This window comes from Panthera leo, chromosome B1, assembly GCF_018350215.1.
Source record: "Panthera leo isolate Ple1 chromosome B1, P.leo_Ple1_pat1.1, whole genome shotgun sequence".
Taxonomy (NCBI): domain Eukaryota; kingdom Metazoa; phylum Chordata; class Mammalia; order Carnivora; family Felidae; genus Panthera; species Panthera leo.
Window position 1 is genome coordinate 143,357,684 of NC_056682.1, and position 13,509 is coordinate 143,371,192.

At 36.8% G+C, this 13,509-nt stretch overlaps 2 protein-coding genes across 4 annotated transcripts in view; one reads left to right on the forward strand and one right to left on the reverse strand.

The window, feature by feature from the left end:
* Window positions 1-9,885, forward strand: part of NUP54 (nucleoporin 54) — a 54,531-nt gene extending 44,646 nt beyond the window's left edge. Inside the window, exon 12 of the mRNA XM_042936159.1 lies at window positions 9,812-9,885. Within this exon, the coding sequence (XP_042792093.1) occupies window positions 9,812-9,868 (57 nt within the window). The 3' untranslated portion in view covers window positions 9,869-9,885. The remainder of the gene's footprint in view (window positions 1-9,811) is intronic.
* ART3 (ADP-ribosyltransferase 3 (inactive)) overlaps window positions 3,640-13,509 on the reverse strand; it is a 141,124-nt gene continuing 131,254 nt past the window's right edge. For 2 of the 3 annotated variants that reach the window (XM_042936162.1, XM_042936163.1), the window contains exons 4-12: window positions 13,417-13,449; window positions 12,433-12,465; window positions 11,421-11,450; window positions 9,693-9,725; window positions 8,585-8,617; window positions 7,937-7,969; window positions 7,015-7,047; window positions 5,668-5,700; window positions 3,640-4,040 (exon numbers count right to left, since the gene is read on the reverse strand). In XM_042936162.1, the coding sequence (XP_042792096.1) occupies window positions 3,901-4,040; window positions 5,668-5,700; window positions 7,015-7,047; window positions 7,937-7,969; window positions 8,585-8,617; window positions 9,693-9,725; window positions 11,421-11,450; window positions 12,433-12,465; window positions 13,417-13,449 (401 nt within the window). In that variant the 3' untranslated portion in view covers window positions 3,640-3,900. The remainder of the gene's footprint in view (window positions 4,041-5,667; window positions 5,701-7,014; window positions 7,048-7,936; window positions 7,970-8,584; window positions 8,618-9,692; window positions 9,726-11,420; window positions 11,451-12,432; window positions 12,466-13,416; window positions 13,450-13,509) is intronic. The other variant, XM_042936161.1, reaches the window with a different exon arrangement.

Consider the following 13,509-nt stretch of genomic DNA (forward strand, 5'->3'; position numbering starts at 1 on the left):
CTTCTAAGATTAAATCAGGAATAAGCAGAAAATGTGAACAGACCAATTACAGGTAATGAAATTGAATCAGTAATCAAAAAACCTCTAACATAAAAAGTCTAGGACCAGATGGCTTCATAGGTGACTTGTACAAAACATTTAAAGAAGAGTTAATACCTATCCTTCTCAAGCTATTCCAAAAAAATATTAGAGGATGATTCCAAATTCCTTCTCGGAGACCAGCATCACCCTGATACCAAACCCAGACAGAGACAGTATGAAAAAAATTAAAAATTGCAAACACCCCAGAATAACATAGATGCAAAAATCCTCAACAAAATATTCATAAATTGAATTCAACAGTATGTTTAAAAAAAAAAAAAAAGGATCATTCACCATGATCAATTTATTTTGAATTTATTTCAGGGATGCAAGGACAGTTCAATATCTACAAATAAATCAACATGATACATATTAAGAAAATGAAGGATAAAAATCGTATGATCATTTCAATAGATGCAGAAAAAGCATGTGACAGAATTCAACATCTATTTATGATACAAATTCTCAACAGAGCGGGTAGAGAGGGAATGTACCTCAACATAACAGGCCACATGTGACAAGCCTATAGTGAACATACTCAATGGTGAAAAGATGAAAGCTTTTCTTCTAAGGAACAAGACAACTTATTTTGTTGTTCTAATCAACTAATCAACTGGTTAATTAGTTACTAGTTGAGAACTAATTAAGTGGTCTAATAAACTAATAAAACTCTCACCACACTTATTCAACATAGTATTGGAAGTCCAAGCTGCAGCAATCAGACAAGGAAATAAAAGGCATCCAAACTGGTAAAGAAAAATGAAACTGTCACTACCTGCATGACACTATATAAAGAACACCTTAATGCTCCACCAAAAAACTACCAGGACTAATAAATGATTCAGTAAAGTTTCAGAATACACAATTAATAAACACAATCTATTGTTTCTATACACTAATAACAAACTATCAGAAAAAGAAATTAAGAAAACAATCCCATGTACAATTACATCAAAAAGAATAAAATACCTAGGGAATAAATTTAACCAAGGAGGTCAAAGACCTGCACTCTGAAAATTATTAAGATATTGATGACATGAAGAAACTGAAGATGACACAGATAAATGGGAAGATTTTCTGTGCTAATGAACTGGAAGGATAATGTTAAATTTCCATACCAACCAAAGCAATCTACAGATTGAGTACAATCCCTATCAAAATGCCAATAGTATTTTTCACAGAACAAATAATTCTAAAATTTGTATGGAACCACAAAGGATATGAAATAGCCGAAGCAATCTTGAGAAAGAAGAACAAAACTGGAGGTATCACGCTACAAATATACTACAAATATAGTACAAATCTATTGTAATCAAAACAGTATGGTACTGGCACATAAAAAGACACATGGATCAACTAAATAGAACAGAAAGCCCAGAAATAAACCCACATATATATGGTGAATTAATCTGTGATAAAGAAGGCAAGAACGCACCACAAGGAAAAGACAGTCTCTTTAATAAATGGTACCGGGAAAACTAGAAAACTACATGCAAAAGAATGAAATTTGGCCACTTTTTTATACCACACACAAAAATAAACTAAAAATGAATTGAAGACTTAAATGTGAGACCTAAAACCATAAAACTCCTAAAAGAAAACATAGAGGTAATTCTGGACATCAGCCCCAGAATTATTTTCCTAGATCTGTCCCCTCAGGCATGGGAAACAAAAGCAAAACTAAACAACTGAGACTATATAAGATAAAAAGGCTTTTGCACAGCAAAGGACCATCAACAAAACAAAGAGGCAACCTATGGAATGGGACAATGTATCTGCAAATGATATATCCAATAAAGGGATAATTTCCTCCCCCCCCCCCACCAAAAAAAGAACGAATTCATACAACTAAATGCCAAGAAAACCAACAATCAGATTAAAAATGGGCAGAGGATCTAAATAGGCATTTTTCAAAGAAGACATACAGATGGCCAACATACACATGAAGAGAGATGCTCAACATCACTATATCAGGAAAATGCAAACCAAAACCACAATGAAGTATCACCTCATAACAGTCAGAAAGCCTAGTACCAAGGAGACAAGAGATAACAAGTGTTGGCGAGGATGTAGAGAAAAGGGAACACTTGTGCATTGATGGTGGGAATGTAAATTGGCACAACCAGGATGGAAAACAGTATGGGGGTTCCTCAAAAAATTAAAAACAGAAATACTATATAATCCGGTAGTTCCACTACTAGGTATTTAGCCAAAGCAAGCCAAAACTCTAACTCGCAAAGTAATATGCACCCCAAGTTCATTGTGGCATTGTTTATAATAGCCAAGGTATGGAAGCAACTCAAGTGTCCACTGATAGATGAATGCACAAAGAAGTTGCGGTATTTATATATACAATGGAATATGACTCAGCCATAAAAATAATGAAACCTTGCTGTCTGTGATGACATGGATGAACCAAAGGGTATTTAGACTATGTCAGACAGGGAAAGACAAATACCATATGATTTCATTTATATGTGCTAAGAAACAAAACAAATGAACAAACAAAACACAGAAACAAACTCATAAATACAGAGACCTGGTGGTTGCCAGAGAGGTGGGGGCAGGGAGGTGTGCAAAATGGATGAAAGGGATTAAGAGGTACAAACTTCCAGTTATAAAATAAGTCACAGGGATGAAATACAAAGCATAGGCAATGTAGTCCATAATACTGTAATTAACTTTTGTGCAGTGATAGCTGGTAACTACACTTACTGTGGTAAGCATTTCAAAATGTATGTAATTCTTAAATCACTGTTGTACACCTGAAACTAATATTCTGTGTCAATTGTAATTAAACATTTTAAAAATAGGGGTGTCTGGGTGGCTCACTCAGTTAAACATCCGACTTCAGTTCAGGTCATGATCCCTCAGTCCATGGGTTCAAGCCCTGTGTGGGTCTCTTGGATAGTTCAGAGCCTGGAGCCTGCTTCGGATTCTGTCTCCTTCTCTCTCTCTGCCCCTCCCCCACTTGTGCTCGGTCTCTCGCTCTCAAAAATAAACATTTAAAAAAATTAAAAATTAGATATAAAATAAGCCAAACAAGGGGGGAAAAAAGTGTACAGACTTTTTAAAAAAAGCACATTGAACCGCTAACACCTAGTTTACATTTTTAGTTTTTCTCTGATCTTTCAAAGTGGACTTAAATCCTCTTTGAAACATTGCAAAATGTAAACAAGTGCCAGTTATCAAAGCCTAGGCCTAAATAAGTCACTATTCAACCACCACAGTATCTTGGGGAAAGGATACCACACTGTATAACCGCATTTTTCCTTGCTTATTTAGCACATATATTCATTCACTACTGTCTACTTTCCTGGGTTAATATGAGATTTAACTCAGGGACTATAAATGAAACACTTCGTTAACGACTGTGTTTATGTAAGTGTTCATATATTGAGGGAAGATGAAGAGATTGAGGGATGATGCTATTTGAAGTTAAAGTCTGATCACTGAAAGATGAGTAAAAGAATCTTTAAAATTCTAATTCAGGAATTAAATTCATGTTAATCACTAACAGTATTGATATTTTAATAATCTGGCAATTCTGAAATTATATCCAACAATCTTAAATTCTTTTATTGAATTCAATCAGAAGTATACAGGCGAGTTTTTTGCAATCATAAATTAATATAGAAATAAATGAAAAATGAATTCTATGACATATCTGGACCAACTCTGAATTTGCAAAGTAAATAACAAATGTGCAGTCCTCATGTTATCAAGTGACTTTGACCAAAAGTGAAAAATACATCATTCCTTTTGATGGTTTCCTGTGGGATCCCTCAGGATATTTTAAGTAAGAAAGAATGTAACAGACTACAGAGCAACAAAGAGATTTACAGCAGAAGCAATGATTAAAATGATGAACGTCGCCAATGGTGGAAGGAGCATTTTGCCAGAGGATGCAGAGGGATGGGTTTTGGGACCTGGAACTGGAACTGGAACCGGACCTGGAGCTGTTAATGAGAAGACACAGTGACTGACACATGTCATTTCTGATACTGAGTTTTATCCACCTAAACCATGCAGACATTTAGCCTGAGTCACAAACTTAACTAAAATACTTCTAACCAGAAACAATGTTGAAATAAATATAGTTCATTACAGATTTCAGGCTACATTTTCATATATACCATCAGGGTATGCTGCTCTAGGTTTCATCGAGGATTCCACAGCCTTTTTAATATCTATGCAGACAACATACTTTGTTGTTGTTGTTCAAGTTCTCTAGAATTTCATAGCAATTTTCTGTTTTCATTTTCTGTATATACATGCAAGGTAAAGTTTAATTCTGTGTTTATTTCAAGTAAGGCTATATCTAATATATATATGCCACCAGCGACTAATAAATGATTAAATATAGCTGCACTTTTAAATGCTGAGTCCTGCCAGCTGATAAAATAAATTAACTTTTCCCCTCCGTACATGAAACACTGTAGAAAATGGCTTCCCTTACATAGGAACTAGTGAAGAGGAACAGTGCAGTCCATCCATGTGAAGATGATGTTTCACATGATAATTCAGTTATCCCTTAACTAAATTATGGCTATATTTTGGCTTAGACCATACAAGGGAGAACTAGGAAGTATCCAAATGGGATCACCACTCAGATTTCATACATGAAACACAGAGAAACAGGCAATAAATTTTATAAGTCTTTAACTCATATTATCAATTTACTTGCCATGCATTTGTATGTATACAGATGGGGAAATGGAGAGGCAGGTGTATTCATACATTAGTTTGTTACTACAGAGCCGTGGTTCTCAAGGGAGCAGTACTGTCCCCTAAGAGGCAGTTTGGGAACTTGTCAGAATATTTTTTGATAGTCACAATAGTGAGGTAGAAGTACAGAAGGCAAGATGGATGCTGTCCAATGCTCTGGACAGTGTTTGCACAATGAAAAATTAACCCACTTCCACACAAACTTCAAATGCACCGCCAGACACACATGTAAGTTAATAATCTATTTATAATGCTTAAACCCAGAACCAAAATCAATTTTATGTAGAAACAAAGTATTTTTGGATAGTTTTAATAAACATTAGTTTCCATCTAGTTTCTACTTCTTCTCTTTCATTTTCTTATACTTGCATAGAATAGCTTCCAGTCTTCTCTTAAATCCAATTTGTGTTAAGTAAATACAATCATCTGTCCATTATGTCTTTTAGTATAATGTAGGCACTTACATATTGAAATGTACATAATTTTGTTATAAATTATAATTAAAAAATTATACTGATATTTTTATGGGTGCAGGTGGGTCTTCTTATCTATGAATGGTACTTCAGGATAGTATAAAGGCTTTATAAATACTTGTTATAAAAAGGGAGAAGTGGGTTGATAGGGTTGAGAACCACAACTCTAAACAGAACACAGCTGAAAATGACTGCTTAAGAAATAAAGCCCAGTTGCTCCCACCATATACACACAATAAGCATTTGGATATGACATTATATTCCATTACTATGATTCCTGAAACTCTTGAAACTTTGTTCCTGTTATTGAAGAAAAATAAATTTGTCACTTCTTTTATATTGCAGATCAGACACTTATCAACTAAGGAAATGAAGTATTTCTTACTAGGATTGCCGATATCTTCCTGACTTTGGTCTTCTAAAATAGAAACAGATTTTGAGTTAGTTGCATTGTACATCTATATATCCAGAAAGAGAAAAATCTGACTAAATGATTAAGCAAACATGGTTATCTCTGAGAATGGGCCTGCAGGGCAGGGTATTGGGCTTATATGTATGTGTGGGGTTGGGGAAGGGTTTAATTTTTACTCACTTGTGCTCTTTGAAATTTTGTTTACCTTGTATGTACATGTGTTTCCATTAAAAGAAAAATTAAAATTTTATTTACAAAAAAGTACTTTTTCTGCACGTTGAACTAAGATTCCCAAGTACAACATTAATACCAACTATTTACTGAGTGCTTTCTATGTGTCATGCATTGTGTAAACGATTTATGTAATTGTCAGATTTCTTACAGTCCCAGTAGATATAGTTATCAGTATTATACAGATGTTCCTCAAAACTTGCACAAAATCACAGAGGCAATCAGTGGTAGCAATGTCTGATTTCAAAGCCTCTGTTCTCCATTACTATGATATACCACCTCAATTACAATGCTGTGCTAGCATTGAAATATTACAATATTGCCATATTTTGATAGTTTTGAAGCCAGATACCCATTCCAGGAGCCCAGGATAGAGGCGTATTTTTTTTATAACTAAATCTGGCTGGAAGACAAGTGTCATATGACAGAAAGTGAACAAAATTTGAAAAGTGTGAGTCCTGGTTTTCTCTTTCTAGTCCTTTACAGGTTCCTTAAATTTCCTATATTCCATACTTTCATCTCTGAAATGGCAATAACAATATTTATCTTAACGATTAAACGAGATCCTGTGTAAATGTTTTGACACTTTTAAAAAGCTTGCACTACACACAGCTTTCTAGGAGAGAGCACAATACAAAACATTCCCAGCAAAACCTAGTGGCCTCTCTGGAGGACATGGCAAGTGCAGTGAGGAACACAGAATGACTGGTCTCATGCTGTAGGCTTCTCATACACACTTCTCTGATGATGCTGTTCCTGTTACTACAGATCCCCTCACAGTAGCCACCTGACCCGGGGAAGCCTCCTGTTCCATTCTGCAATACACATGTGCAGCTGGAAGCCAACTCTTCCAGTTGCCGGTCAACTATCTTTTTCTTTGCTTAGCCCAGAGAGCCATAATAGCAGCCTGCTGCTCACACTGAAAGGGGTTCTCAATATTTTCTCCCTCTGGCTTGCATACTGGGGTATCAAAGAAGCTGTGCAGCCCAGGTGTCTTCCTTAACCCCCTTAAGACTGAGCTAACTGAATGATAATATTAAAGGACCCAGAACCCCATGGTACCTCCACCCCCAAAAAAGAATTTATTACCAGGTTTTTCATCCAGTTGCACCACTTTTATTCCTAAATGAGAAAGAATTTCAGATAATAATAATAAAGACAGCTACAACTTACTACTATTTTAACTATTTTAAACTACCATTCATTTTGCCAAACTTTATCTCATTAGGACTTTAATCAGTCCTGCAAGACATAAATTTTCATTTTACAGATGTGGAAGCGGAAGCAGAAGCACCAGCACAGGAAAGTGAAATAGCTTACATAAAAAGTTACCCTGTGAAAATGGCAGAGGAAAGACTTCATTAAGCTGGGACTGTCTGTCTATACAGCCTGTGTTCATTCCCGACACCTGGCTCAGCAGCTGCCTTTCAGATAACCACTGTATCTCAAAGGAGCCAATGAAAATACTATGCAAACTCGGGCCACTGAGCTGAAGAGTTGTAGACACATAAGGTGTGTCATCAGTGTTGTTAGAGGTTCACTTCAAAGTTGTAACCAAATAAATGTGTGACACAACACGGCAAATCCAGGAAAAAAAAATGAAGTTTGGGGGCCTTTCAACATTTTTCCTCCTCTGTAAGCATATTTTCTGAGCCCCTTCTGAGGAACTTGACAGGAAACACTATACAGTTTCTCTGGTCACAGAAGCTCAAGGCTCCTCAATAGCCTTGTCCTCACCACAGCCTCACACTGTTTAAATATCTTTTTTCATGATTATATTTTATTGGTAGGCTAAATGTGCCATGGTAAATAAAACTGGAAAAACACTTAAGGAACCAAAGTCTTCAGGAATAATGGGTACTTGGCCGTAAGTTAAGAGACCTGGGTCCTTCACTCACTTACGTGATCTTGTGCAAAGTACTGAGGCTCCCCTGCATATCTAATGGTGACAACTGTTAACTAAACCCCCCAAATGGGTAACTTCTTCTCTCATATGCCAACCACTGCTTACCAGGTAGTGAAAAAGTTTCTGGAATTTTCATTCCTAAACGAGAAAGAAGTTTTCAGTGACTTACAGTTTGCTCCAATGAGTACGTTCTCCCAACTCTTCTTGTCTGATGAGCTTAAGTGATATAAATGCCAAAGCTCCCACTGCACTGTGATTCCTGGCTTTTTATTTAAAAGCTATGGCTATGAGAGCCCTCACTGTGCAAATCCACTTCAAGCTTAGAGAAGCTTTCTGCCATGGCTTGTCTGTATGCTAGAAGACTGTATTTTGTTACCTGGAAATTCTAGATGCTGAAATGTTAGCCAAAGCGAATAGTCAGCGTCTTCATGACACTGAATTTTCTGAGTAACTTAAGCTATAGAACCTAGAAGGTGCTGGCCTGCATGCCTCCAGGTCCCAGCAGCCTTGCCTTCAGCCATGCCCCTAACAAGCTAAGTTTCCTGCTCTAGGAACATATGAATGCTAGGGAAGAAAGACACTTTTTTTCCTTTCTACTCTCCTCCCCAGCTAAATCTTAGTAGAATGGCTAGCAGTAGGCTGTAAGGGAAATGCTAATGAATAATAGTCTCATGAAGATATATTTCTTAATGCCTGGGGGAATTCTTCTCACCTCATACTTGGACCCAAAGAGTAAAAAGAAAGCTGTCTTACCAGGTATTTGCGTGGGTTCATGGCTCATCACACCTCAAGACAAAAATAAATATTAGTGTTAATCAATTGTCTTGCATTGTGAATGGTCCCCTCTGTCTACACTTCCCCCATCTCCAATCCTTTAAAAAAAAAAAAAAAGGGAAAAGAAAACTATCAACAAAAACACCTTTTTTTTTTTTTTAAGTTTTATTTATTTTTGAGAAAAAGAGAGCAAGGGAGGGGCAGAGAGAGAGGGAGAGAGAGAACCCCAAGCAGGGTCCATGCTATCAGTGCACAGCCCCACATGGGGCTGGAACCCACAAACTATGAGATTATGACCTGAGCCAAAATCAAGAGTTGGACGCTTAACCGACTGAGCCACGCAGGCACCCCATCTTTTATTTTTAATTAATTTATTTATTTTTTAATTTTTTAATTTATTTGAGAGAGAGCGAGCACATGCACAAGTGGGGGAGGGTCAGAGAGAGAGAGAGGGAGAAAATCCCAACAGGCTCTGTGCGGCCAATGCATAGCCTGACACGGGGCTCAATGCCACGAGCCGCGAGATCATGACCTGAGTGAAAATGAAATGCTGGACGTTTAACCAACTGAGCCACCCAGGTACTCCCCCCCACCCCAAACACCTTTCAATGGCTCTTCATCCTCTGACAAAGCAAGCCCACTCTTTAGCCTGGTCTTCAAGAACTTTCATGATATGGCCCATATATCTTCAATCAATCTTTATAAGGCAGTCCTAGCACATTGGCTTTTAAACGAAATAGTGCTGGGTCTAAGAGTCTGCTTGGTCTAGTACTATTGTCATTATAATTATTAGTTCTGTGATTGGGCAGGCTTCTAATCCCTCTGAGCTTCAATTCCTTATTTATGCCAAGAAATACTTACACTGTAGGTTTGAAGTAAATGATAATTAAAGGAGATACATCATAAAAGTGCTTAGTACACTGCGTGGAACATATTAAACATTCAATTAACGGAGTCCCTCTGTTCTGGCTTAACTCATTCCTCAAACTCTTCCATGTCCAACAATGGCCTTAGTCCTAGGAGTCAGTCCTCATGTCACCTCCTAACCTTATAGCCAGTCTCAGAGGGTACGGAAAAGATCACTTACCAGGTAAGACAGTGGTCTCCTGGCTTTTCGTTCCTAAAGATGAGAGCAGAAATTGTTTAGTGAAAAATACAATCAACTTGAAAATTAATGTAACCTTATATTTATATGGCTTTTTACAGTGGAAAACTAAAAGCTCTGAGAGGTGGCAGGGGACAGGGGCCTGGAGTCTGACTTAACGGTGAGAACAACTATGGCTACTGACCCAGGAGCTCTCTGAAAGTAAGCAAAACTTCCTCTCAGCTCTTGTTGATTTTTTAAGATTCAGTCCAAAGACTCTGACCTAGATTTATTTCTTAAAAATAAAACTTCTCGATTACATACAATTACAGATAATTTGGAAAAACACAGGAAATTATTAAAAATTACTCAAAATCCAGATTTCAGAGCTACTCATGCTCAACATTTTTGGTATATCTCCTTTCAATTTCTTTGCTATGTATAATGTATGTTCATATACATTTTTAAGCATTTTTCCCAACTTTATTGATGATGTAATTGATAGCACTGTAAGTTTAAGGTGTATAGCATGATGATTTGAATTATATATATTGTGAAATGATTACAATTAACATCCAGCATCTCATATAGTTATTTAAAAAAAGAAAGAATGGAGAATTTTAAAAAGCATCTCATGTAGTTATTTTAAAAAAGAAAGAATTTTTCCCTTGTGACAAGATCTACTCTCTTAACAACTTTAAAATGTGCCATACAGCAGTAGTCTAGTCATCATTCTTTACATTACATACCCAGTACTTATTTGTAAGTGGATGTTTGTATCTTTTGATAGTTAAAATGAAGTTGCCATTACAGTCTGTACACTGTTTTACATATTTTTACTTGCCACTATAAGCACTTTCTCATGTCTTTAAATATTTTTCAAAAACATGATTTTTAAGTTGTTTAGTGTTTCATAATATGGATATTAGTTAACAATACCCCACTGTTGGACACTAAGGTTATTTATAAATTCTGGCTACCATCACAGTGTAAACATTTTGCACACAAATCTTTATATTTCCTTAGGACAAATATCTAAAAAGTGTTAAAACTAGGTTAAAAGGCATGGACATTTTTAAGGCTACATACTATCAAACTGCCCTTCAAAAAAGTTCCAATTTACAATCTTATCATTAATTTATGAGGGTCCCTGTCTCAGCACCCTTGAGGACATTTGAGTAATATCATTATAAAAAAAAAGACAAAAACAAAAACCTGGAAATGAGTTGTACTTTGAAATACACTAAACAATCAGATGTATATAGTTAACAGCATTTATTACTCAGATTGCTGGAAGCAGAAATAAATACACAAAATCATTTTAATTTAGAAAAGAATAATGCCATTTTTTAATGCTCCTGCCCAACACCCTAACCCTAGGTCACAAGAGTTTGTGAGTAATTAGTCATACCTTCCTCTACCCATGTAACAGCTGACCTTATATAAAAGCAGAAAATATGCTCTTTAGAACTAATTCCTCATGTCATGTCTCTAACTGCTCTGTGGGTCATCTTGGAGATAAGACAGATAGGTAAGAGAGAGAGCTGCTGTGTCATCTTTACAAAGAAGGTCCATCTGTAACTCAGGAGGGCTCTGATATACCAAACGAGTACGCTAAAGTGGGTTCTGCCTTCTTCTGACTTTTCCTTACCATGCCATGCTTACCTGTTTCCATCACTAAGAGAGCCATATTGCAAATGAAAACCCCCAGAGTTTATGAAAATGTCTTACCAGAGTCTTCAAGATTCTGGTTTTTCTCACCTAAGTTATAAGAAGAAACTTATCCGTTTTAGTGATAAGACAAAATAACTGAGAATTACTATAGTTACAACAAACTATTTTCAGGTATGATAGCCATAAAGAATCACTTGGTACATCCAGTCAACTAAAGCTACTAAATGTAAGCCAGAGTCTAAATGTACCTAATTGGAACCTTCCTCTGGCCCCCTTTATAAAGAAAAATCATCACATATAGCAAATCTCTTGGGGATCTCAATGAGCTAGAAAAATGTCTGTCTTGAAGAGTTTGCTGAAATCTCTGTGAAATGACCAGTAAAACTTGTGGCTGCAATGGGCCAATAAGAAGTGTTGCAAAGCAAGTCCTCAAGGGCATAAAATGCTTCACATCAGGACAGGAAATATCTGCTAAAAATCAAGTAAATTGCATACTTAAGAAAAAGCCAGATGCTGTTCTCTCATCAATAAAGAAAAACATACTGTAGCTACATGGGCCAAACACATAGTAAGGAACTTAAATGCAAAGAAGTGATCTGAGTCATATCACCATAAGTGGAAACTTAGGGAGGAAAAGCATCTAATCACCTAGATACTTTAGTCAAATGATAGCAAATATCAGCATCTCTGACAGATGCAAATGAGTAGCTTTTCTACTTTCATCTGGATGTGTGGTGCCACACAGGCTAATTTCAATGACTAAATACAGAACTATACATAAGAGGTCCTCAGACCTGTCAAAAGCAACTAGCTCTTCAGGTCTACTCTCCTGAACGTTTCCATATTCTTCAGATCTCCAAAGACCCAACCCCTCTCATTTGTAGGAAGGTAAGTTTCCCCAAAATAGATTACCACCCCCCACCCCCGCTTATCTGTCAAGTTACTTCCCTTCCTGTCTGCAAAGTACTCTTTCTTCAGCTAAGAAGTGAATTTGCTAATTTGCAGGAAAGAGCTGCTAAATATTAAACATCCATTTAAAGATTATTTTTAAAAATTAGAGCACACTTACCAGGGTTGTAGATATAGATGGGTTGAGAATATTCTGAAATACAAACACGTTTTCATTACCTAAGTACTATCATCAGATTTAAATAAATGTCAGGTTCACTCTATTTTTAAATGCTTGTTAATAATAAAGATTTAGGTTGGCTTACAAAAATACAGTAATATGAGAAATTTAAGATTTTAATCTCAAAGCAAATGGATATGGATTTATTTTAATTACATGAAGAATTCACAGAAAAACTAGCCAGGAAGACAGCTAGAAGCAGACCGTTATTCTCAAACTTTTTAGCAAGGAAATCTTCAAAAGGATCCACCCAAAGCATGCATTAGCCTAAAGCATTTTCTGGAAACCTTGGTTCAAATCTATTGGGCTTATCTGATAATGCCATTCCTCATAGAAATCCTGTTTTTCTTCCCAAATCTTTCCTATGGTCCTCTGAGAAAGATTATTTTTGTTACCTCCTCTTATTTTTCACTGAGGAAGCAGAGACAGACAAACCATATTACCATTCTGTCCCCCCCAATTCCCTCCTTAAGCCAAATGCACTCTACTTCTTCCCTTTGTCAGTCCCCCAGATGTTATCTCCTAAGATATCAAAATATAAGACTATGAATCTAGCTCTGTGCATAGGAATCATGTAGGGGCATTTAGAAGTCTTTAAGCTCCTACATGGACAGGCTACGGTGAGAGTAGCATGGTCCCTGCATGCCCAAGGCAAATGCTGTGTTTGAGAGCACAGCCCCAGGCGTGGCTAGGGGTGGAGAGTAAGCAGCAGAGGCTCCTGGGCCCTCCACCTGACATGGTGGTGGTGGTGGTGGTGGTGGTGGCGGCGGCGGTGGCGGTGGTAGCAGCGGCAGCACATCTTAGCCTCAAGAAAATGATGGCTGATGGTATGACAATATGGTGGGTTGGCTCTGCCGCATGCCTGGGAGAGGAACACTGATAAAATTCCCCTTAGAAAGATAATACTTTAAAAGCATATCTTACCCATGTTCTCAATACAATTTTCAGCTTTTAGTCCTGAAATATGAAGATACAGCTTTGTTAAACACAATCTGTCTTAGTAAAGATTTCAAATTG